The 23,228-nt window shown below is 39.1% G+C and overlaps 2 protein-coding genes across 9 annotated transcripts in view; both read left to right on the top strand.

Moving 5' to 3' along the window:
- Window positions 1-19,159, top strand: part of cald1a (caldesmon 1a) — a 70,996-nt gene extending 51,837 nt beyond the window's left edge. For 3 of the 6 annotated variants that reach the window (XM_077543959.1, XM_077543962.1, XM_077543960.1), the window contains exons 4-16: window positions 577-943; window positions 1,017-1,049; window positions 1,119-1,289; window positions 3,738-3,886; window positions 5,267-5,546; window positions 7,904-8,041; window positions 11,150-11,193; window positions 11,344-11,419; window positions 12,573-12,713; window positions 12,777-12,875; window positions 15,735-15,803; window positions 17,687-17,723; window positions 17,817-19,159. In XM_077543959.1, the coding sequence (XP_077400085.1) occupies window positions 577-943; window positions 1,017-1,049; window positions 1,119-1,289; window positions 3,738-3,886; window positions 5,267-5,546; window positions 7,904-8,041; window positions 11,150-11,193; window positions 11,344-11,419; window positions 12,573-12,713; window positions 12,777-12,875; window positions 15,735-15,803; window positions 17,687-17,723; window positions 17,817-17,830 (1,618 nt within the window). In that variant the 3' untranslated portion in view covers window positions 17,831-19,159. Of the gene's footprint in view, window positions 1-576; window positions 944-1,016; window positions 1,050-1,118; window positions 1,290-3,737; window positions 3,887-5,266; window positions 5,547-7,903; window positions 8,042-11,149; window positions 11,194-11,343; window positions 11,420-12,572; window positions 12,714-12,776; window positions 12,876-15,734; window positions 15,804-15,908; window positions 15,960-17,686; window positions 17,724-17,816 lie in introns of all 6 variants that reach the window. The other 3 variants (XR_013288308.1, XM_077543963.1, XM_077543964.1) reach the window with 3 other exon arrangements.
- Window positions 19,160-20,113: 954 nt separating this feature from the next.
- On the top strand, window positions 20,114-22,393 carry LOC144035186 (uncharacterized). 3 transcript variants are annotated; one of them, XM_077544695.1, is made up of 7 exons: window positions 20,114-20,251; window positions 20,598-20,667; window positions 20,770-20,970; window positions 21,159-21,295; window positions 21,366-21,584; window positions 21,653-21,717; window positions 21,788-22,393. In XM_077544695.1, exons 1-7 carry the CDS (start codon window positions 20,184-20,186, stop codon window positions 22,123-22,125), a joined length of 1,098 nt encoding a protein of 365 aa, XP_077400821.1. In that variant the 5' UTR covers window positions 20,114-20,183; the 3' UTR covers window positions 22,126-22,393. The 3 variants fall into 3 exon arrangements, with proteins under 3 accessions (XP_077400821.1, XP_077400822.1, XP_077400823.1); XM_077544696.1 differs by having other exon boundaries at window positions 20,167-20,495; XM_077544697.1 differs by having other exon boundaries at window positions 20,167-20,521.
- Window positions 22,394-23,228: the final 835 nt, after the last annotated feature.

Below are 23,228 nucleotides of genomic sequence, written 5' to 3'. Positions count from 1 at the left end.
TTAAAACAACCAGTTTGTATTATTTCACAGATATTGTTCAATGTTTTCCAATAAAAAAAAGATTGGAACTCTGAAGTTGTATGCTGCTTGTTATGAAAAATATTGAGATCAGAAACATCGGGATTGGCAGGTCAGACTTTTTAAAAGATCGGAGATCGGCCAGAAAATTGTGATTGGTGCACCCCTAATTGTAACATATGGATATCATTACATCCCTAGTAAACATGTGTATTCAAACACGGAAGTGTCCCCAAACAAGGAGGTATGAGGATACCCGGTCTTACTTCAAGGTACTCGCGATGGATACTGGCGGTCGTATTCTGACCAGGAACTAGAAATTACCAGAATAGAAAATTTCCATTAATTTCCTTGTATGTATCAAAAGTACTACTGGTATCAGAACTGAAAAAAAAAGTGGTATCAACCAGCTCGAGAAGGTATGTTAGCTTAATGCTAACAAACAATGGGAACAGTCACAGGACTGACTTAAATTATTACTAGATGTTCCGGTCATTCTTAACTTTGAAATAACTGCTGTCTTCTTGACTCAAATGTTTGTATTTTGTCTTCCGCCAGTGTGACAGAAAGCACGCCATTGAGCAGCTCCTTCGGTGGCGAGGACGAGGACCAAGCGCTGGTGGAACGAGTGGCCAGGCGTGAGGAGCGCAGGCAGCGTCGCCTGAAGGAGGCGCTGGAGCGACAGAGGCAGCCGGATGAGTCGGAGGGCCACGAGGGCGGCAGCGTGGACAAGATCAAAACGGCCCAGGAGGAGGAGGAGGAGGAGCAGAGGCCTTCCTCCTGGCGTCGGGAGAAGATGTACAGCTGGAGGGTGAAGGAGAAGCAGCCGGAGGTGGCCAGAGATGAAGAGGACGCTGCTCCCGAGGAGGAGGAGGAGGAGAAAGTGATGGAGGAGAAGCCAAGGAGATCTTACTTAAGAGAAGAGGTGCGTCATCTGTTTATTGGCTCTTTTGTAAGGGTTTGACTCAATAACAGGCCATTTGATGATGTTCTGCTAGGAATCAACTGACGAAGCTAACATAGAAAAGCAGGTATGCACACGCAATGGAGTTCCTGTGTGTTCCGTACGAGCTTGAGTTTGTAATGCCCCTTTTTCATAGGCGCATGCAGAGGAAGGAAGTCATTCAGTAGTCAGTACAAATCAGGCCGAGTCAGCAGACGTAGTGGCTGAAGAGGCACACTGGGGCGCTTTTAGAGACATCAGAACGCACTTACGAGAGAAAAATGACAACAATGAGCTGTGGCAAATACTGCACTCGCAGGACGATCAGGTATCTGACACGTGGTAAGACCAGTTTGACTAGACGTGTCCAACGCAAGCACGCGCTCACTCTGGGAAATTTCAGTGGCATCTGTGAACAGATATTTCCACACGTAAAATACAGTGAACCCTTGCGATACCGCAAATGATGTAGCGCCGATGTTTAAGATATTGTTGGTTGTATGTTAAAACTGTGTGACCTGACAAAAGTGTTTATTTGTGGAAAATCATCTCCCACCCCCCACCTTATGCCTATAATTTTGACTCGTTTCAAAGTGTGGATAAAACGAACCAATTAGAGACTGTAGAAACAGAAGGCGTCAACTATTTGCTCATTATTGTAATTTCTTGGCTGGTTATTTAACTGCAGTTAGTATCAAAAGTTGAAAAGAAGAAATTGGAAAGCGCTCTACTTCATGTCAAAAGATGCTGTTGCTGCAACCACCAGCACCAAAATCACCAATCAGATATCAGCAAAAAAAAAAAAAAAAACAGTATCAGATTAGATCGGTTGACATCCAAAATCTATGATACAAGCAGTCAATTCCATACTCCACTCCTGTTCTTAGTATGTTTATATATTCAAGTGCAGTATATTCTCATGTCTGAGGTGGAATTTAAGTAACCCAAATATTTGGAATAAGTGGGTCATATTTTCTCATACTGTACTACTGTTGCTGACCAATAGTCAGCATGAATAGTATCACTTGATCAAGTCGAATAAAAGCATGTATCATTCATACTAATATCGGATTGGTATTGGACAGTACTCTCGGATGCAATATCGGCATCATATCAGAAGTGAAAAAGTTGTTGTCAAGCTCACTAGTAAAGTTTTTGGGTTGGTTCTTTAACTTCTTCCTTGTTTTAATTGATTGTACATTACAAAAAAAATACAACCTCAAACCCGTTACATTTAATTTTTGGCAATACTCCAGCATGAATAAGTCATGCTAGCATTGCAGCTGCCTTAGCATGCTCATTAGTGAGCTGGGGGTGTTATTTGTGGGCAGTGATGTGAAGTGAGACAACGTTCAAATCTTGCTAGCAACTTGAAGATGATATAATCCTGCGGCCTCTTGCTCTACCGGATGATATGAACGTAACCCCCTCGATAAACGGGGGTTCACTGTATTTCTGTTGAACGCTGGAACCACATGCCGAAATTAGCCAGATGCCTCGCGTCGTCACCGTGTGGTCTTCACCACTGAAAAGTGAGCCTGTGTGTTGTGAAGTGCGGCTGCGGGCGGCCGTGCAGCCACAGTCTAAGGTTAATGCTTTGCTTCACAGAGTGGACACTTTTTTTTGTTTATTTGGCATGTCTTCCTCTCCAGCGAGCTGTATTACATTACAATGACTTTTGCTCCAAATACTCTCATTTGCCACATGATGTATGTGTGAACTAAATGGTAGTTAGTGTTTGTTTACCTTAAATAGCAATCGCTAGCGCGCTAATACTAAGCGCAATTGCTAACCATTTAGCATTGGCTAATATTGTTGGTGTTTAATAATGCTGAGGCATAAAAAATATTAAATAATTAGTAGTTATATCCACTGAATTCAATTGATGTAGATCATGTATGTGTGAACTAAATGGTGGTTAGTGTTTGCCTTAAATGGTAATCACTAGCGCGCTAATGCTAGTCGCAATTGCTAACCGTTTAGCATTGGCTAATTTTGTTAGTGATAATAAATAATGAGTAGTTTCTCCACTCAATTCAACTCATGTTATACCTTAATAGTAGGGCTGGACAATAAATCGAAGTAATTTTGAATTTTGAAAATCGAATCATTGAAAATTTGCTAAATTGTGAAATAAAATTTTGTCTTCTGAATTATTAAAAACTGTTGTTCTTATGTTCTGTTACATCCAGATGTTATTGTGTTATGTTTACAATAGCTAACAACTACTTAAATGTGTCATTTAAACACAAACGAATCTTAAGTTTATGTTAAACTGATTTAAAATCATTATGCATTATTGTTGTCTGAACATTTTGCACAGGAAACATTTTGGAATAAATGAAACCTTTAAATAAATGTTTGTTGGGTTAATTAGATAAAAATGGATTAAAATTTGACCATATCACCCAGCCCTACTTAGTGAATTAACAAAAAAAAGAACAAATAATTATCACCGGGGAAAGCGGGGGGTGGATTTTTTTTAATGGAATAATCGATGAACTTTTAAAAAATTTTGATGGTGCCAGTCCTAGCTCAGGCCACCACCAAAGCGTAGCTACCTTAATTTAGCTCAGCACCAACACCTTCCTAGATAATGGCCTTCTGCACACAGCCAAATGATGTTGCCAATATTACATCTGCACTCAACACCTGCAAGTGCTCTGGAGCTTCCAGCATGTATTGTGATGATGTTATGTTTCACTTTATTACCTGTAAGTGTCCTCCAATACTTTGACCTCACCTACTGGGTGCCTGTTTGTGTGTGCGGGTGTAGCTGTGTGAAAGAAGCCAGAGCAGGGAGGAGCAGAGGAAGCAGAATGGAGGTCTGCATGATGATGATGAGGAGGAGGAAGAAGAGCAGGAGGAACAGGAGGAGGAGGAGGCCACTCCAAAACAGTACTCGAGCCCTGAGAGGATGCTCAGGTATGTGATTGAGTAAATTTAGTGTTAGTGAAGAAAAGAAAAATACTACAATGTTAAGAAATTCAAATGGCCTTAACAACAAACAAGCAAAGCAAAAAATGTTTGGGTAGCTTATTATCAAAACGTGCCTGGTTGTTGTTGTTTTTTCAATACACAAAACAGCTTTTTTTTTTTATGAATATCATTCTTCAACATTAAACTTGGACTTAAGTTCAATATTAAAGATGGACATATTTTACACAGCTTGTACTTTTTTATGTATATAGTTTGTTATGACTACAAAATTAATTGATTTGATTTTACATTCTCAAGTTGTTGTTGCTGCTGTTTTTTTTGGGGTGGGGAGCATTTTTTACATTCTCTCTTTTTGGTGCACCTGTATTACGCCCTAAAAATAAGATAAATTGGTTTTAAAATAATTTAAAAAAAATATATATATACAGTATATACAGATGTTCGATAACACTTTTTTTAATACTGATACCAGTACAAATACTCAACTGTTGAGTAGTCACCGATACCAAGTACAGAGACCACTAGTACTTTTAATACATATTAAAAATATATATTTAAAAAAAGAATAGTATACCCCCCGCCCTTCAAAAAAAAAAGAATAATATAACCCAAAGTATCATTATCAAGAGAGAGACTGATGCTGGTATCGATCACTGTTACGAGAACCGATTCCTTGAAATAAGACCTAGTATATTGGCCCAATATCTATGCCTGGCATCGATACTCGCCCATCCCTAACAAAAGCCCAATATGGATTAAAAAATAAATACAAAATAAAATAACCCATATTGATATTATAAATAAACCATTTGGGATTATTTTCAACCCTGCATTTCTAAGAGCATAATATACGTCTTGTTTTGTTTGAAATCCACCATGGCACGCAACCAACTATGGCTCCCGATTAAATATGCAGAACATGTAAGTGGCCCCAGTGCACGGAAAAACAACGGTGATCTTAAATGCAGTGAGAAATTGGGATGGTGAAAATTAGATTCAGTCTATGATTAATGCACCTCATATCAGTTGTGGGAAAGGTCAGACCACCTGATGGCTAAAACCACTGTTACCTTCCAAAATAAAACAAAAACAAGATGCTTGCATGCTACAAAAGCTCTTTAATCAGATTTTTTTTTTTTGCTTTTCAAGCATGCAAGTGTTGCTTCGGGCATCAACAAAATAATCAGTTTCTAAGCAAAGAAGTTGTTGAGAAAAGCTGCTTTTGGTCACCGCGCCTCGAGCGTGAAAGCTGAGATGTGCAGTAACGTTATCTTGAAAGCTGCCCTTGTTTTGTGCGCACCTGCTGTTGAATCGTCAAACAAGCGTTGAAATATTCAGATTGTATCCGCCGTCGCACCTCCGCAGTCGAGGCAGCGTGCGCTCCCCCGAGACGTTGGCCGACGAGGGGCGGGTCGACGACGACGACGACGCCGTCCGTCTGGAGGCCGAGCGCAAGCTGGAGGAGCTGAAGCGCCGCCGCGAAGGCGCCGAGAGCGAGGAGTTTGAGCGCATGCGGCAAAAGCAGCAGGAGGCCGAGGCCCAGCTGGAGGAGTTGAAGAGGAAGCGGGAGGAGAGGAGGAAGGTGCTGGAGGAGGAGGAGAGGCAGAGGAAGCAGGAGGAGGCGGAGAGGAAAGCCAGAGATGAGGTAAGACATGCGCAGCACACATTTGTCACGTTACGTGGATATTTGTAGACAAGCTGGGCAGTTACCACGGTGACAGGAGAGTGCTGCCCTTATTTGGACAAGTGCTTTTTTTGCTCCACTTTTATGGAGTGCCTCAATATTAACTCATTCACTCGCAGCCATTTTTACTCAAGTTTTACAGGATTTTGCACGGCCCACAGAATATTGTGTTCTATTGCTATTAAAAAACATGGAACCTACCAAAAGAAAGGTTAGTTTTTATTTCATCAGGGATTTTTTTTATTATTTCTATCTGCTTCCTATTTTACAGCAATTTGCATTAGAATATAAATAAGTTTCATCATTATTCACGAATATGTTTAAAACACTGGCAAAAAGATTTTTTTTGCAAAATGGCCCTGGTTGATCTCTTATACTCTGCTGCTACCTGCTGGCCGTTTTTTCTAATAACTACCGTTGATTTAAGCGTTCTCTTCAGTTCAGAGGCTGCATCAAAGCCTTCTGTATGCTCTAGCATAAAAAACATATAAATGCGTTTTTTGGGACCATGGCCATGTTTAAAACAGAACGTTTTTATATGTGTTTGGGAGCAAATAATAATAATAATGTTAATATTTGACATTAACTGGTATTTGCCCCTTCCATAATCAGGAATGCCGGCCATCCATTCATGCATTTGCTCTCTAACTCACTCACTACAGTAACTCACTTTTAAAAACAAAATCCCAATTTGTTAACATCTTTGATTGTTTTTCCATTCTTTTACAGTCCATGCGTTATTTATTGAACAATTAAGGTCATTAATGGAAAGTTTACTACTAGTACTAGTGAATGTTTCATGAGAAGCAGTGATTGGATTAGGCAAATTTAACAAAGCAACGCTAGCCACTTTGCTCGTTCACCACCTCATCCGCTTGTAGCCAAATATGGTGACCAAGTCAAGTTACATCGTTACAATAACGTGTTGTCACTTTACTATGCAGGTGCACTTAATGTGAACTTCAACTGCAGTTAATGATTTATTTTATTTTTTTATGTTTGCCATCAATTAACATTTCTTTTTGCTGGCCTTTTAATGCAATGTTGTTGTTCATTTCCACCATCAGTCTCCCACTCACACAACTCGACTGTCGGTCTTGGCTGCATATATGCTGGCTATTTTTTTCCCCTCTCCCTCCAACCCCCTATCCTCTTAGTCTTGTGTCGCGTTAATGAGGCCTTTTGATTTGTAATTAAAAGAGGGCCCGGGGATAGAGGGAGTCTAATTAAGCAAGACGAGGCGGCTTTGAGACAGGCGACGTGCCACCAAGCGCCATCCTTTCTATATTTCTATACAAAATGGTCCATACGTTAATAGTTTGAAAGGGCAGTTCAGTCGCTTTACAGTCAACCCCCGTTCATCGCAGTGTTCCAGATTCAGCTCCCTTCAACACATTCCAAGTTACTACAACGCACTTTAGAAAGTATTTTGTCAAATTTGCTGTTTCTTTGACCCGTTGAAGTTTACTGTAAATCTGACACACACAAAAGACAGTTAAAGACGATATACTTCAAAATCAAAATGTTGAACCAAACCGAACCAAATAATTTTGTCTCATGGAGGCAGTAAATTCAACTCTACACACTTTACAGTAAACAACAGAAAAGAGACTTCAAGCAACTCCCAGTTGAAAGCCATCAAGCTAAACAAAAAACACAGAACTATAGTACACCTAGTTTATTTTAAACAGCCAAAGAGCTGTCGAAAAAAGCCCTGCTAGCTTAATGCTAACGCAAATTACCATCTATGTTGCTATATTAACCTTTGAACTCATTCACTGCCATTGATGGTTATAGACGTAAAAAATTCATTTGAACTATTTCTATTAGTTTAACATTTTTTTCTACTTTTGTTAACAAGAATATTTTTTATTGTACATTTTGAACAGATATAAAATTATTACTAGTAAAGTCATGGGATTAATTACGATGAAAAAATTTAATCGCCTGACGCCCCGAATTTTGAATTATCTTTAAGGCAATTTAAAAAAATTATTGTAATTAATTGCATGACTTCAATAGTTAACTCACGATTAATCACACATTTTAGATCTGTTCTAAATGTACAATAAATTCGTTTTTTTTAGGTTTTCATACTCTTGTTAACAAAAGTGGAAATAAATGTAAACTAATAGAAATAGTTCAAATGAATTTTTGACGTCTATAGCCGTCAATGGCAGTGAATGAGTTAAGCAACAGATTGGGAAAACAAAACATGGAGACATACAATATAACATTACAGTCTGAGACATTATTATAAAATTAGGACTGTACAGTACTGTAAAAAAAAAACACTTTTGCTTGTGTGTGTTGTTCAGGAGGAGAAGAGGAAGATGAAGGAGGATATTGAGAGGAGGAGAGCCGAGGCTGCCGAGAAGAGGCAAAAGGTGGAGGACCCGATGGACGGCGAAGAAAAACCCTTCAAGTGCGTCAGCCCTCGCGGCTCCTCTCTCAAGGTCAGTTGGGTTCCCGCTCGTGTCAATCCGTACGCACACGCCACGCCACTCATTTTTTTGTTTTGATTTTTTCTTATCGGACGCCGCAGACGCAGCTTTACTTTGTCATCATGTTCACTGTACGTACAGCGGAGTGTGTTTGGTGTGTTAAACACTTAAAATGTCCGTACATGGCTCAATAAGATACATTTTCTGAGAGCAGAATATACCATATTGCATATATAATTTCATGTTTGAGTTTATTCGGAGTGTTGGTAGAAGTTAACTTCTAAAAAAATAGCTCACTTGTGATGGGACACTATAACTAACATTGATTTAATCTCAGCATGCTACAAATATATATTTAGTTAAAAAAATAGATGGTGTTCAAAGAAAAAAAATGCTGTCAAATACCTAAAACCGTTTGAACTGAAATATTAGTACCGTGATACTTTTGCTCACGGTTATCATACCATCAACATCTAATATGAGAAAAAAAAATCATAAGCTCTTCCACGAGCTGGCATTAGAAAAAAATATCCAGCTGTAGCGTCTATGCTAATTTCCGAGAGCCCATCTATGGCGTTTTACATCATATATTAGCATTAAGCTAGCAGACTTCCGTCTCCGATTTGATAGAACCTTTTTTTCTTTTTCTTTTTTTTTTTTTAAATATATCATGTTTAATTCTGTCAGTTTTACAGTATTCTTCATCTGGGAGTGACAAATAAATCTGGAAGCAAGAGAGTGAGAACTGATGCGAATGAATACTTAAAAGTGTTTAATTAAATTTCTATCATCTCTCTATATATCTCATGTGATTTCAGCTAGACCAGACCCAGCGTTCACTCTACTCTTTGTTGATTTTTCTAATGTAAAATATGCGCCTTAGCTCCAGATTAGGAAACACTCAAGTAGGTGATCTCGTGTAGGGGCCGACCGATATGAATTTTTTTAGGCCGATGGCAATACAGATTTTTGGCAGAAAAAAATACAGATTACCGAATAATCTGCCAATTATTTAAAAATATATATAATGCATAAAATGACCCCCCTCCCAATTCCTTTTCAATGGGTGTCACACACACTTTCGCTATTAAGATTCTCTGCTTTGAATGACAAGTCCATAGTATGGACATATCAACAAATTTCATGAAGTATACAAAGTTATTGTATAGATTTTTGTTTATTCTTACTTGTTTACAACTGCTGTAAAGCATTAACCTTTTGTTTGTATATTTTTATGTTGTGTTATTTTCACAAGTCTTGGGATTTATTGTGCTAACCTGGGACCTCGGGATTATATTTCGTGCCATGTCATGTCGAAGTGTGTGTTAAGACAAAAAAAATTTATTGGACGTTTGCATCCTTGAATTTTGAGAAAAGAACATCTTTGAATCCTTGAAATATCAACTTTAAATGAAATAAAATAAAACAGTAAGAAAATGTAACAAGAATAGAATAAACTAAAATAATAGCAACTGAAAAAACATTCACAAATACAAATACTGACTGTTCCTGTGCGTTCTGGCCACTTGGCGGCAGTGTGGTGCCGTGCATCCATGGTGTACACACTTGAAGTGAGTACAGAAGAAAGTTGCAATTGAATTATATTAAAAAAACTAGTTTTTCACACATTGGGAAGAATGTGTGCCTTTGCGTATCCCAGTCTTATCTCACCCGTGGGTATGTATTCCCACAACATTTGTGTGTGGATATTCGTTATTTGAAGGAAGAACACATCCAAAGTCGATGCTAACTTCCTGTTAGCATTTGAATGGGATCTTTCCTTCGCTTTTACTATTAGTGCTAGGCTAGCGATGTTTTAAAAACGAAGCATGTTTTGTATTTCAATATACAGTGGATGTAATTCTTAAAGTAGTGTGCTCAGTTTTACAGTTAACTCCTACTACGGTGTCGTTAAACAGCTTATAGGACAGTTTTTATTTAACTATAGGCTACATAATTATTTTTTGTGATGCATATTTATATATGTGCTGCTGGTAACGCTGTGAATTTCTTCACTGTGGGATAAATAAAGGTGTCTCTTATCTTATTTTAGGGACAACAGAATAACATACGCTACACACTTGCTAGCTGCTAATGCTACGCAAGCAAAATGGTGCATTCAGGGTATTTTCACAGCGTCGGAAATTCCGGTTTTCTTCGATAATGTTTAAGGGGAAAATAATCAGCCATTTGGCCCAATTGGCCGATTGTTTTGGCCGATGTTTGAAGGCCCTAATCTCGCACTTCCATAACATCAATGCCAGCCGTTGCATAAGCCAATAAACCATCAAATTTAGGGATGGGCGAGGGTATCAAACTTCCTGAATCAAACTGATTTTAAAAGTGTTGTTTTTAAGTACAATTTTATCCTGTATATTGTTTCGGTGTGGCCACTATAAAGAATATGTATCGCTATCTGCCGTCAGCTCCCAGAGGAGTAAAACACAGTCCCGGGAGCGTTAGTCCACATTATCAGCCTTTAAACAGCACAAGGCTGGCTGGCTGACGTGCTCCATGTGCGGCAGATAACGCGCAGCCGCGCATTGTGGGGCCACGAGGAGCGCCCGACTGCGAGGATGCAGGAACGCGATTAGGGTTAACGGGATTACTCCAACGCCATTCGCATGGCCGCAGCTGTTGATAATGCGCCGGAGAATGGGGAATTTCCTGTCGGGGAGTATTTTGGGAACTCCCACATTCGTTGGTCGCCCATTGTGAGCCAAAGAAGAGAACAAATTTGTGTTTTTTGAATGATAGATGACAAACAGTGCTGTAAGATTCCCACAGGCAGCAATCGAGAAATGCTTGCAGTGTTTTTTCTCTGTGTGTATGTTTGTCTGGTGTGTCATGGCATTGGCGTACTCGGTGGGAACAATCCGTTGCATTGTGCACTGCAGGTCAGCAGACTGCACTTAGAAAAAGGAGGATGTGTGTTGAAAGGTTATTAGCTCGATATGTAAAGATATTTACTTCATTATTGAGGGCAAACACGAGTGACTGATTCCTGAGGTCTTCTCCATAAAAAAGTTTTGAGAATGGGAATCTCACACAAGGTGCGTTATTGTGTGAAACATTACTCAAATATTCATTAGTGGCGTTTTTTCTGTGTTTTTTTCACAGATTGGAGAGCGCGCCGAGTTTCTCAACAAGTCAGCACAGAAAAGGTAAAGCGAATAACGCACCTCAGATCAATAAACAAGCTTTTATTTGAGCTTGTAAACCCCGCGCTGCTATTTAGCCAGAGAGGAATGTAAATGCTCGCTGGTGGCAAGGTGTCAAATGTTAAAATAAGTTATTATTTTCCACTACAACAGCACAGTAAAGGCGTCCGCATCTCCTATGGTGTCCAAGATCGACAACAGGCTGGAGCAGTACACCTCAGCCGTTCAGGTAAGATTTTTTTTTTTTTGGGGGGCCATGTCCCTCATAAAAAATACATCAAATACTCGATAATGACGTTGTGTCTTTGAATTTGAATGAAAATGTAGAGATTGCACAGATTATTTTTCAAATTTGTTGAACCTTTTTGGAAGAATCCAATCTAAGGTTGTCAAGATTGTTTTTTTCTATATATTAGGGATAGACCAGGCCGATTATTGCCGCCGATATCGGGCAATTTAACGAATATCGGTATCGGCCTTTTTTCAAAATCTGACAGCCAATAAAAGGCAAACGTCAAACCATTTTAATTTCAGAAAACTATTTATTTAAATTTTCAATTAACTTCATAAGAGATGCTGCTGACCTTGGGAACCTTCTGAACATTTTGTTTGTGTTCGACATGGAAATGAAATATGTTTCCAGTTTCCATTTAAGTTTTTAAGATGTACTGATAACCATCGGAACTCCCTGAAATTGTTTTCAGAAATTTTAAATGAAGTATATTGTCTAAGATAAAACTAAAAAAAACATGCATTTTTTGAAAAGTCGGGAAAATTGTTAAATAAGCATTAATGCTTTAAGACATACAAGTCGGGAAGAGCATTAGGGCCAGTGAAGAGAGAAAAAAAAGTTTGCCAGGATTCTCACTTTAATCTCAGAATTCTCACTTTAAAGTGATAAAGTCAGAATAGATTCAAGTCATAATTCTGATTTAGTTAGAATAAAGTCAGAATCTTGCCAACCTTATTTTTTTTCCTCTTCACTGGCCCTAATCTCTCTTCCGTAACGATTGGCATTTATATATCCCCCAAAAAATCGGCTTCAAAATATCAGTATCAGCCCTGAAAAAAACATGTTGGTCTATCTCTCCTATATATGCTGCTATGATTTGATTTTGTGTTTTATCGCTCCAAAAATGTGTACTTTGGTTCCACATTTTGATTCCATCCTAGTGTTGACGGTGCATTCCATGACCTGACCTGACATATCCCACCTGTCCTCCATCCCAGCCCGCGATTCAGCGACTCCCTCAATTGACATTCATTTTGGGCCCCGCTTAACATATTTTGCCGTTGCTTTGCCAAGCGGTGCACTTTGAAGGCGGGAATTTGTCACGGCTGCCGGCGCACCGTATTAATCCCCGCCGACTTTGTCCCTGCAGCGGGAGAACAAGGAGTCGCGAATCCCTCGCTCGGGAGCCGTGGATATCCCACCGGTGACCGACAGCATACGGAACATCAAGAGCATGTGGGAGAAAGGCAGCGTGTTCAGCTCGCCGGGAAGCAGCGGCAGCACCTTCAAGGTAACGGAGGCGGATTGGCGTTTTCGACGCTGTCTCATCACCTTTCCGCCTCTGTCCAAACAGGAAGCCACTGTGATCAAGCCGGGCGTGGCGGGCCGCATTAACGACTGGCTGAATAAAGCCCCCGAGAGTGGCAGGGCGTCGTCGGGAGCGAGGCCAACGGTAGGTCGTTTCCATGGTAACGCCTGTCAGAACCCTAAATGGGCGTTTTTCTTCATAGCGCAGCAATTCAATCTGTCAACCTGCAGGTGCCATAAATGCTCATTGTTTTTGGTAAAAAAAAAAGTAAAATAGAAAAAAAAGAAATCAGATCATCCTTTTATTTAGGTATACACTTTTGTAAAATGCCGTGTTATTTTTTTGCTGAGTATAATGACATCCATTATGTGTTCATGCTTATAGAGCTGCATGTGAAGGTCAAATTATTAGGCACGCCTTGACAGTAAAAACGTGCGTGTTCTTTTGGTGACATCTGCTGGCTGCTGTGAAAATAGCATGCAGCAGATTAGAATTGCCTTCACAAGTCATCTATTTAGTAAATAGAGCCCACTCAGAAACACACCTGCACAGATCATTGTTAAATGGATACTTGACTCACTGAGCCATTTTCAGCAGTAAAAGGTTTATCATTTTTCCAGAATGAATTTGATAACATCATTATTTTTCATTTACAATTAATATCTTAAAATACAATTTTTTCCACTTGCTGTCGACTGAAGATGACATAACCTGTGTTGAGGAAGTAGGTAACGATCAATTATGGCTCAGTTTACTGGCCAAACCCAGAAAACAGGTGAGCCATGATTGGTCGTTGCCAGAGGTGGGTAGTAACGAGCTACATTTACTCCGTTACATTTACTTGAGTAACTATTTGAAAAAAAATTACTTCTAAGAGTAGTTTTACCACACAATACTTTTTACTAAGTGCTCCGCTTGACAGACTGTGTGGGAGCATTTCTGTGCTGTGTCATTGCTTATATACAGGAAATGTGGCCCTAGTTGAAGACTGGCAGGCATGACGAGAAACCGAAAGAGTCAACTAAAAGATGACGTCTTGGTGCTTTCGCTTTAAGAAAGTGCCACCAAGTTGCGTCACAATTTGTGAATTAATCTCTACTGAGACTGTGACTATCGCATGCAGTGGCACTAAAAAGAGTTCTATGTGAAGTTTGAGTAAACAGTCGCGCGTTTGTTTGACTCGGTGACGGGCGGAAGAAAGCAGTTGTGCGCTTGAGTCAACTTTGCAAAGCATTGTGGGTAATGTAGTTGATTAATTCAATAGTTGTAATAAAAAATAGATGTTATTTGAAATCAAATGGAACAACATAGACCATACATTTCAACAACAAATAACAAAATGTATACAGTGCATGTATTTGTATAATACATGTAATATTAGCATTATATCGTTGTGATATTATTTTTATGACCTTTGGTCTTATGTTCAATAAACAAACAAAGACAAACACGAGCCATAACAATGTGTGTGCTCCTGCTGAGTCTTTTCGGAGGGCTAAAATAAAAATGTTCAAACAATTGGGCTAACGTGTCTGCTTGCACTGTTGTTGTTTTTTTCATTTTATCATTTGAAGAAGCCAGCATTTGCACATAATTGTATGTTTTTGTCTGTCTGATGAAATTGTTTTTAAAATTAAATCTGATTTCAAGCAGTTACTCAGCACTTGAGTATTCTTTTCAGCGAATACTTTTTTACTTGTACTTTTTTTTTGATGATTACTTTTTACTTTTACTTGAGTAATATTATTTTGAAGTAACGCTACTCTTACTTGAGTACAATTTTTGGCTACTCTACCCACCTCTGGTCGTTGCCTACTTCCTCAGCACAGGTGATGTCATCTTCAATCAATAGCAAGTGGAAATTTTAGTATTTTATGTGTAAAAATTAGTTTTTAAAGGTATTAATTGTAAATGAAAAATAATTATACCAAATTCATTAGAGACAAAATATTTACTTTTTACTGCTGGAAATGGCTCAATGAGTCCAGTATCCCTTTAACTCATTCACTGCCATTGACAGCAATAGACGTCAAAAATTAATTTGAACTATTTCTATTAGTTTAACATTTTCTTCCATTTTTGTTAACTGTCATGTTTGGGTTCTGTTTTTCCTTGTGTGTCTCCCTTGGTCTTGTTAAGTGTAATCCTGCCCTTCCTCGTGTCAGCCAATCAGTGCCCTGCCATTTGTGTCTTGCCCCAGGTGTGTCTTGTTGTGTCGTTAGTGTGTGTATTTAGTCTCCTGTCTCCCCTCTGTCTGCGTCGGATCATTGTTGTTTGCCAGTTTTTGTCTTGTTGTCCTCCCCACGTTTTGTTTTCACTTGCCATTTGGAGTTTGCTTTTGTTTTGTATCATTAAATTCTTTTTTTTTTTTTTTACATTACCTATGCCTCCATGCCCTGCTTCCCTGCGTTTGGGTCCTCCACCAAACTTTACCCACCGTGACATTAACAAGAATATGAAAGCTTAGAATTTTTTGGCTTACATTTAGAACAGATATAAAATTTGTGATTAATCGTGAGTTAACTAGTAAAGTCATGCGATTAATTACGATTACAAATTTTAATCAGCTTTTATTCATTTATTTAATCTTTTTTTTTTTTTTAAGAAAAGATTCTGACTGCAGAGACTGCACTAGTTAACTCAAGATTAATCACAAATGTTATATCTGTTCTAATACAATACAAAAAAATTCTAGGTATTCATACTCTTGTTAACAAAAGTGGGAAAAATGTTAAACTAATCGAAATAGTTCAAGTGAATTTTTGACGTCTATAGCCGTCAATGGCAGTGAATGAGTTAAAGGGGAAGTCAACCCAAAAATTTGACAATGAAATGTACTATGCTGCCCAACTAGTCTAAATATGGTATTCTGGTTGATGTTGTATTATTGGAATAGGAGTTATGAAGCAAAACCTTCTCTCCGCTTGTCTTGCCAAAGCCAAGCGATGAGTAGTGAGCAATTGACGGAGTGCTGTGCAGCTTTGACATGTGCTTCTTTTCCAGGACCTGAAGCCCGTGGATGTCACCAACAAGAGGAGTTTATGGGAAAACAAAGGTTCCTCTCCAGCCAAGGTACGAGAAATGTCCCAACTGCAACAGCTCCTTTTCATGCACAGTCATATCCATCCTTTCGTTTTCTCTTCCTTAAGTGAATTTTGTTTGTTTTTCTCCTAAAAGAACTCTCATAGCTAGTTGATACATTCATTACAATCTGGAGAGCCTGCAGAGGTAAAAACAAAAAAAAAAAAACTTTTTTTTTAAAATAATAACAAAAAATGTCTTGCACTTTGCCACGCTATCACCTGTTTGCTCTTTTATTTTTTATTTTTTATCTTCACCAGTTGGGCAGTGTTACTTCTAATTGGTTGCCTTTAGAGTAGGGATGTAACCATATCCAAACATCACAACAGGATATTATCACGATATTGTGGTATAAATAAAAATAAAATAACAATTAAAAATATTGTAAAAAATGTTTTTTTAAAAAAAAGAGCTCATACTAAAAAAAAACACACACAATACTGTGCTTTTGTACATAACAGCATAAACCACCTACAATCTCTAATTTAACACTTAAACCTCATTCAAACCCAAAAACGTATAAATATGTTTTTAATACTTTGCCCTTTACTCCCAAAAAAACATGCATACATTTTTAATGTATTGTTTTTTTGTGCTAGAGCATACAGAAGGCTTTGCAGCCTCTGACCTGAAGAGTTCGCTTAAAGCATTGGTAGTTATTACAAAAAAAAGACCAGTAGGTGGCAGCAGAGAATAAGAGATCAGCCAGGGCCATGTTGCAAAAAGCTTTGTTCCCCAGTGTTTTTAACAGGTTTGTGAATAATGATCACACTTAGCTATATATATATTTTTTTTTTTAAACAAATACAAATATACTTTTTTCCTGACGAAAGAAGAGACTCTCATCTTTCTCTTGGTAGGTTCCATGTTATTATAGCAATAGAACACAATACTTTGTGGGCCTTGCAAAATCAGTCAACATCCAGTAAAACAGCTGGGAGCGAAGGGGGTTGCTTCAGTGAAGATGGCTGCAAGTGAATGAGTTAATATTGAGGCACTTAACTTGCCAATGCATGCACATTGAGTTCCTCTACATACTGACTCGCTTCACAAGGATATTACGTTCTTCCCTTTCATCTGACAATTAGCGTGAATTTTAAACATAGAAGGGCCAAAACGTCTTGTGAAACTTAAAAGGCACTAAAAAACTTAGCCACCAGAGGGTGCTAAAACTGCACATATGGAAATCAGATAGCTGACTTTTTCTTATCAGATGTGCTGCTTTTAATATCATGACATGACGACGACGATATTGTGGAAGTTTTCATATCACGATATTGTCATTATCGTTACATCCCTACTTTAAAGTGTGTTGGCAAAATGACAATGAAATATGTGTAATCCAAAATAACATTGCGACAGCTAATCTATAATGAATGACCGTCATGAAGATTTTCTTAAGATGTTAACCTCCATTAGCATAACTCGTTTATGCCCCACAAAACCAATAAGATGCCAGCTGAATGTAAATTGTATCTCATAAAAAATTTAATTATAAAGTACAGTCTATATCATTTAGATTGTCCAACTGTGAGCTTTTTTCCACCCACCCACCGTTGGCTGTTTCACACGTTGGCCTTTTCGCTTCCAGGAAGCACAAATCTGCTCCACTTGCACTCTGCTTTCGCTTTTTTTTATTGCCTTAATGGAGCCATTCTTTACGACATCTGCTTCCAATGGGGGCAATTTGCACTCCTGCACTTTCATCACCTCGTGTTTGCAAACATGTCAGCTGACATGGGTATAATGTCCGCACGCACGCACGCTCACACTGTGCTTGTGCTGTTTCAAATGGATGCCCCTCCCACCCCGTGTACGATATTTTGGAGGGGACGCCTGTCCATATGATAATCGCTTGTGTTTGTGTGTGACAGGCGGCAGGAAGAGGCGAGACCAAATCAGTCACCAACGGTGAGTAGAATTAACATTCTCTTATACCATGCATGCTATTTTTCAAAATGCTTGTCTTTTTCATCATAACCAGGTCTTTGTTCTGTCCTTCAGGTATGGGCTACTAATGTCCACAAGGAGCCTTTTAAAGCCAGGGCCACGACAATCCAAGACTTTGGCCTGAAGACCAAAAAAAAAAAAAAAAGATTTTGATTTTGACACAAGAGGCGGCAAAAACAAAAAAGCTTAGTACACAAACATCACTGTTTTTTTGTTTTGTTTTGTTTTTACGGTGGCCAATTGGTGCCTTTGCACGTTTCTATTTGCTTTCTAAAAGAAACCAAATGCTGTGAAAATTGGATAGTATGACTGAAATCTCCAAAAGTAATTGCAGTGGAGTTGAAAGAGTAGATTAATGACAAGTTTTGCCAGGGTGACATCCTTCAACCCTTCATAAAATTCCATCCATCTCTTTTTAATTTATATTTAAAGCAAAAGCTTCACATATAATTATTTTTATTCCAACCACTTCAAGATAGAAATATAAGCACTTGTAGAATTTAGCTCAAGTCACATTTATTATGTCTTACAATAGCACAGCAATGGTCTGGGTAAAAAATGTATGTTAACACATATATGGTCATCATACAGTATCTTATCTAACGTCCTTATACTCACCACAAAAACTATATTTTTTTGCTTTTTTTGTGTTTGTTAGATTCATGAACATTCCGCCAACAGGCAGTGTCGACTATACAAAAGGCCATTATGACTTTTTATTCTCTTATTTATGTTTGTTTTTATAGCTTCAGACATTCCTCTTTAAAGCAGGTGCACGCGATGCCTTCAAATTTTTATATATATATATATATATATAAATGTAGGAAAAAGGCAAAGCTGCCATTTTACCTTTGATTTTGAAACTACAAATGTTATTGCTTTTATGCACGCACGCTCAAGTAGAAATCAGGGTGCCTCCACCAGGCTTAGGACGAGCCACTGTGTACTTTGATCAGGCCTTATGATTGCAATGAGAAGCTAAACGAGCGCTGAGGCAGCGTACACGAACGCCTCACAGGAAGGAAGGAAGAGTTTACGTGAAGATTTTTTAATGAGGATTTCTCAGTCTTAAATTGATTTCTGTTCCTGCTTCAACGTCAGACAATCACATTCCACGGCCTCTGAAAAGAGCAGGAGAGGCTCGACCAAAACATTTTCTATTTTATGAATGTGTTTCAATGCATTTTTTGTTTTGTTTTTTACCTTTTGTTAATGTTTCTTTATTATTTCCATGTTTAACCAGAAACTTTGTGTAAGCGATGCAACACACCACACATTGTCATATTGTTAGTCTCTGTGAAGAACATTCCCAATGTCGTGCACACTTCCAAGTGGATGCATGTTTTCAAAGCATTGTACCACTGACGCAACAACGGAATAAAGGCATTGAGATTTGACAGATTACGTTTGGTTCAGTCATTTGAATGCCATTGAAATCTGGGCATACGTTACTTTTAAAACAAGTGTTCTGGATTACTGGTGGTGGGCAGTCAGGATACAAATATTTTTTATTTTATTATTTTATATATTTTCTACCCACATACAATACTAATGGCATAAATGCATCAAGGGTTCAATGGTTTATTGACGCCAGTAATAGGGTGGGGGGTGGGGTGTTTTTTTTTATTGAAATACTGTTAAGGGTATACTGGTAATTGTTAATGCCCTCAGTACTGGGAAAAGCAGGTACATATTGATGCCTTAAAATAATCGCCTAAATTTGATATTTCAGGAAACAAAAAAAAAACATTTTGCATTATGATGATTTAGGCAAAAAATAATTTGGCCTGGCCCAACAAAAAAAACGTCGGCAGTTATTTTAAGAGGGTGACGATATAGCAAAGCATTACGTGATTGAACACAACAAAATCTAATAATGGTGTTTAATTTCAGAAATAATTTGGTGGGGGGGGGGGGGCTTCGGCAATTATTTTAAGAGAGTGACGATATGGCAAAGCATTACACGCGATTGAACACACCAAAATCAAATAATGGTGTTTGATTTCATAATTCTTATTCCCAAACGGACACTTACCACTCTTAAGGCCACTGGCGGACTCCGTACAACTCAAGACTTGCAAAAAAATTTAAAAACTTAAACACGAGTTTAAATGGCAATAAAGCTTTTGGCCACCAGAGGGGGTAGTGGGCACAGAAAGCCCAGCCTCACGAGATGAACCATTTTGTGGAGGTGGAATCTTACGCGCAGATGCAGCTTCAGCCTACAATACAATTTACAGTCCACTAACGTAATGATGCCCCTTCTAACTGAAGAAACAACAATTTCAATTTACAATGGGTTGTGTACTGCAAGAATGCAGCAGCCAATCCTATAGCAGTGGGGCGTTCCCTGCCTAGAACACGAGTGGGCTTACTTCCGGTATCCCCAACTTCCGCAGGAAGTACCGCGAGCCCGAAGTCATGCAGCTGCCAGTTTCTCCAAATCGTAAACCAGGCGTAAACAGACTGAGTGGAATTACCTTGAAAGGGTAAGAAATTACTTTTATTCCTGCGTTTAAACTTCTGGCACCGACTTGGGAGAGAAAAGAGAAGCTGGAACAGTTTGAAAATGTAGTCCTTTGCCTGCTACCCCCCAAAAAACAACGATTTCTTGCAGCCAGTCGGGAGTTTTACACGAGAAGTTTCACGTGTTTATTGAAGAATTGAACACTTAACAACTTCCCGTATTTAAAGAAATAGGAGACGTGATTGCTGCATTTCAAAAGACGCAAAGTGCGTATCGCTGCCTGCCGTTCACGGTAAAATAAAGCTAGCAGGAGATTTGTCGGTCACGGCACAGTAACCATTGCTTTTTTTTCTTTTTGCATGATCAAGATCCTGTGGCAAGAAAAGATTTACTTGCACCAACCTTAGCAAGAATATTTCTGATTTTCCCGCCTTAAAGGTACATCTCATCTACTTTATATTGCAGTGATATAGTGACCAGATTTTCAAACCCAAACGCACTAGTCTTGTCTTGTTTCAAATTTTCCCTCGTGTTTCATAGGACTATCTGCCAGAAAACTATGATTATCACGTCTGCGATTTTGACCTCATCAGAGAGACCGATGATCACGTTGACTTTGAGGCAACTTTTCGGATGGTCTTGTCATCAAAAGATGAAATCCAGCTGTGGCTGAAATTGCACACCGTCGGCTGGAGGGTGGACCGAACATATGCAACTAAGGGCCAGAAAGTTATCTTTAAGGTAACGCATGCTTTTTGATCATAATTATTTTATATATGTCTACATAGCTATTGCACAAACACAACAATGTGGAATGTCCTGAAAAATAGCAAGTGGTCGGCCAGGGATATCAACAGCAGTCGATGACAGAAAGGCGTGAAAAACAGCAGTCTGACATCTATTTGATTTACTTGTGTTGTCCTTTAAAGGTGGACTACAGATGCCAGCATAAAACAAGACCCCGGGGTCCTGTAAAAATGCTCGGCCAGAGCAAAAACACAGACTGTCCTGCTAAAATGAGCGTCACACTACTTCGCACTCAAGTGAGCAGAGGCAGGCAGAGTCTGTAAGTGGACTTTGCTGTGAATATGATGACATATTTGATATCACAAGCTTTTTGTCTGTCTCCTCATCAGAAGCGCAGATTCTCACCTGCCCATCTTTCCTACAATGGTGAGCATTTGCAATGACCACAACCACAACATCCAAGTGCCCGAGTCACTTTTCGAAGCGCCGTGTTCACCTTTGGATGTGGTGGAGTACCATTTTGAGGAGGATCATGGGGCCGATTGTGTCGTCGGCGCCGCCGCCGCCGCAAATGGAGCTTTCTGCCCAACTCTCGATCACTGCTACGTGTAATGTGACGTTCTTCGAAACGAAATGCACCAGTCAAATGTGTTAATTGTTCATTTGTCCTTGTCAGTCATAGCTGGCCAGAACAAGCAGACTTGGAGGTGCTACTAGTGCAGGAGGATGCTTCAGAAGAAGGCAAGTAGTCCAAACTCGTTAAAAGTGGACGCCGTTATTTTCACTAAGATGATTGGTTATTGATTTCCAGCCTTGCATCAAGCTGCAGCGTTGGAGTTTGAAGCCATGTGCCAGAAGCTGTCAGCTATTGTCAAGAGCGACAAGTCTCTCACTTCCTCAGCAGCCGCCGCAGTGAAAGCCTTTCATAAAATCCAGAACAATCCGTCGAAGATCGCCACGGCCCTGCGGATGTTTGCGAGGTCCGGAGCCATCGCCACCGGGCGCAAGGTCACCTTGGGGGGAAGACGTCGACTCGCTGCTGGACGCTCTGCCGGGGTCACCGCGGGACTTGACCTTGTACGCAGCCAGTCAGTCAAAAAGGTCATAAGACCAGCTGGCAAAAGGAAAATAGACGCTCAAAATAACTGAGGACTGGTAAATGTATGTGTGTACAAGTAGCATAATTTTTTTGTTTTACTTCTTTGAGTTTTTGAGTGTGCAGTATATTTTGTCAGCATTGATTTCACAATGCAAAGGTCAAAAGGAATGTAAAGAAGATAGCATAGGCTGTAACTTAGCATAGGCTGTAACTTGCTCATTTCTCAATCGATTCTCATTAAGTGCCCTTTATAGTAAACTTTTTTTTTTTTAAACGGAAAATAATAAATGTTTAACTTATTAAAAGCATTTACAAGGAGTCAGCTTTTTTGTGTGCTTTAAATGTGTTTTAATATTCAATACTGTTGCATTTCAAGGTGGAAACGAAGTTGTGAGATTTTAAAGATGAAGGAATAGCTTCTCCAGACAACTCTGGCGGCCATTAAATTTAGCATTTTTAATGCTGGATCACTTGTGAAGTGAGAATTGTCATGTAGTATGTTTTTAAATGTAATCACCGCACACTGGACGGCTGGGAAACAAAATACATACATTCGCGCACACACAAATCGAACGTTCATAAATATGAACTTGCGTGCAACCACCGATCTGTATAAATTACTGGATAGCCGATAAGCCAAGACTTTTGAAGTCGTGAGGCCGCCATATTGCTCCTCCCAACAAACGTTTCTCAGCTACGATTCTATATTTATAATATCGAGGTTGAAGAACATTTGAGACAGTAATTAGTAGAAAAAGCATGATTTATGATGTTTTAAATTTGTTAAACATAAACAAGAGGATTTCAGACATTTTACAACATGCCTTAAGTATATGTATAACTTATATGCTTAATGATGTTTACAGGGAGAAAATTCTATAATTTTTTTGGGGGGGCCCACACTGCGCATTTTGCAAGTGGACTATATTGCGCAATCACGTCAACGCGTGTGACGATCTGTTCTCCCAACTCCTATTGGGAAAAAAAAGAAAGAAACATTTTGGAACAGTGATTGAATGTCCAGCAACCAGACGAGCCGTTGCGCTCCGCATGCCCCGCCCCCAACACAACATGCTGACAGCAGCTAAACAGAATATGGATGATTATGAATGAATTGAACACAATCTTCACCCGCGAGGTTTGGCTACGGTGG

This window comes from Vanacampus margaritifer, chromosome 15 (assembly GCF_051991255.1).
Source record: "Vanacampus margaritifer isolate UIUO_Vmar chromosome 15, RoL_Vmar_1.0, whole genome shotgun sequence".
Lineage (NCBI taxonomy): Eukaryota > Metazoa > Chordata > Actinopteri > Syngnathiformes > Syngnathidae > Vanacampus > Vanacampus margaritifer.
The sequence above is the reverse complement of the archived record's forward strand: the minus strand, read 5'-3'. Positions and strand labels throughout refer to the sequence as shown.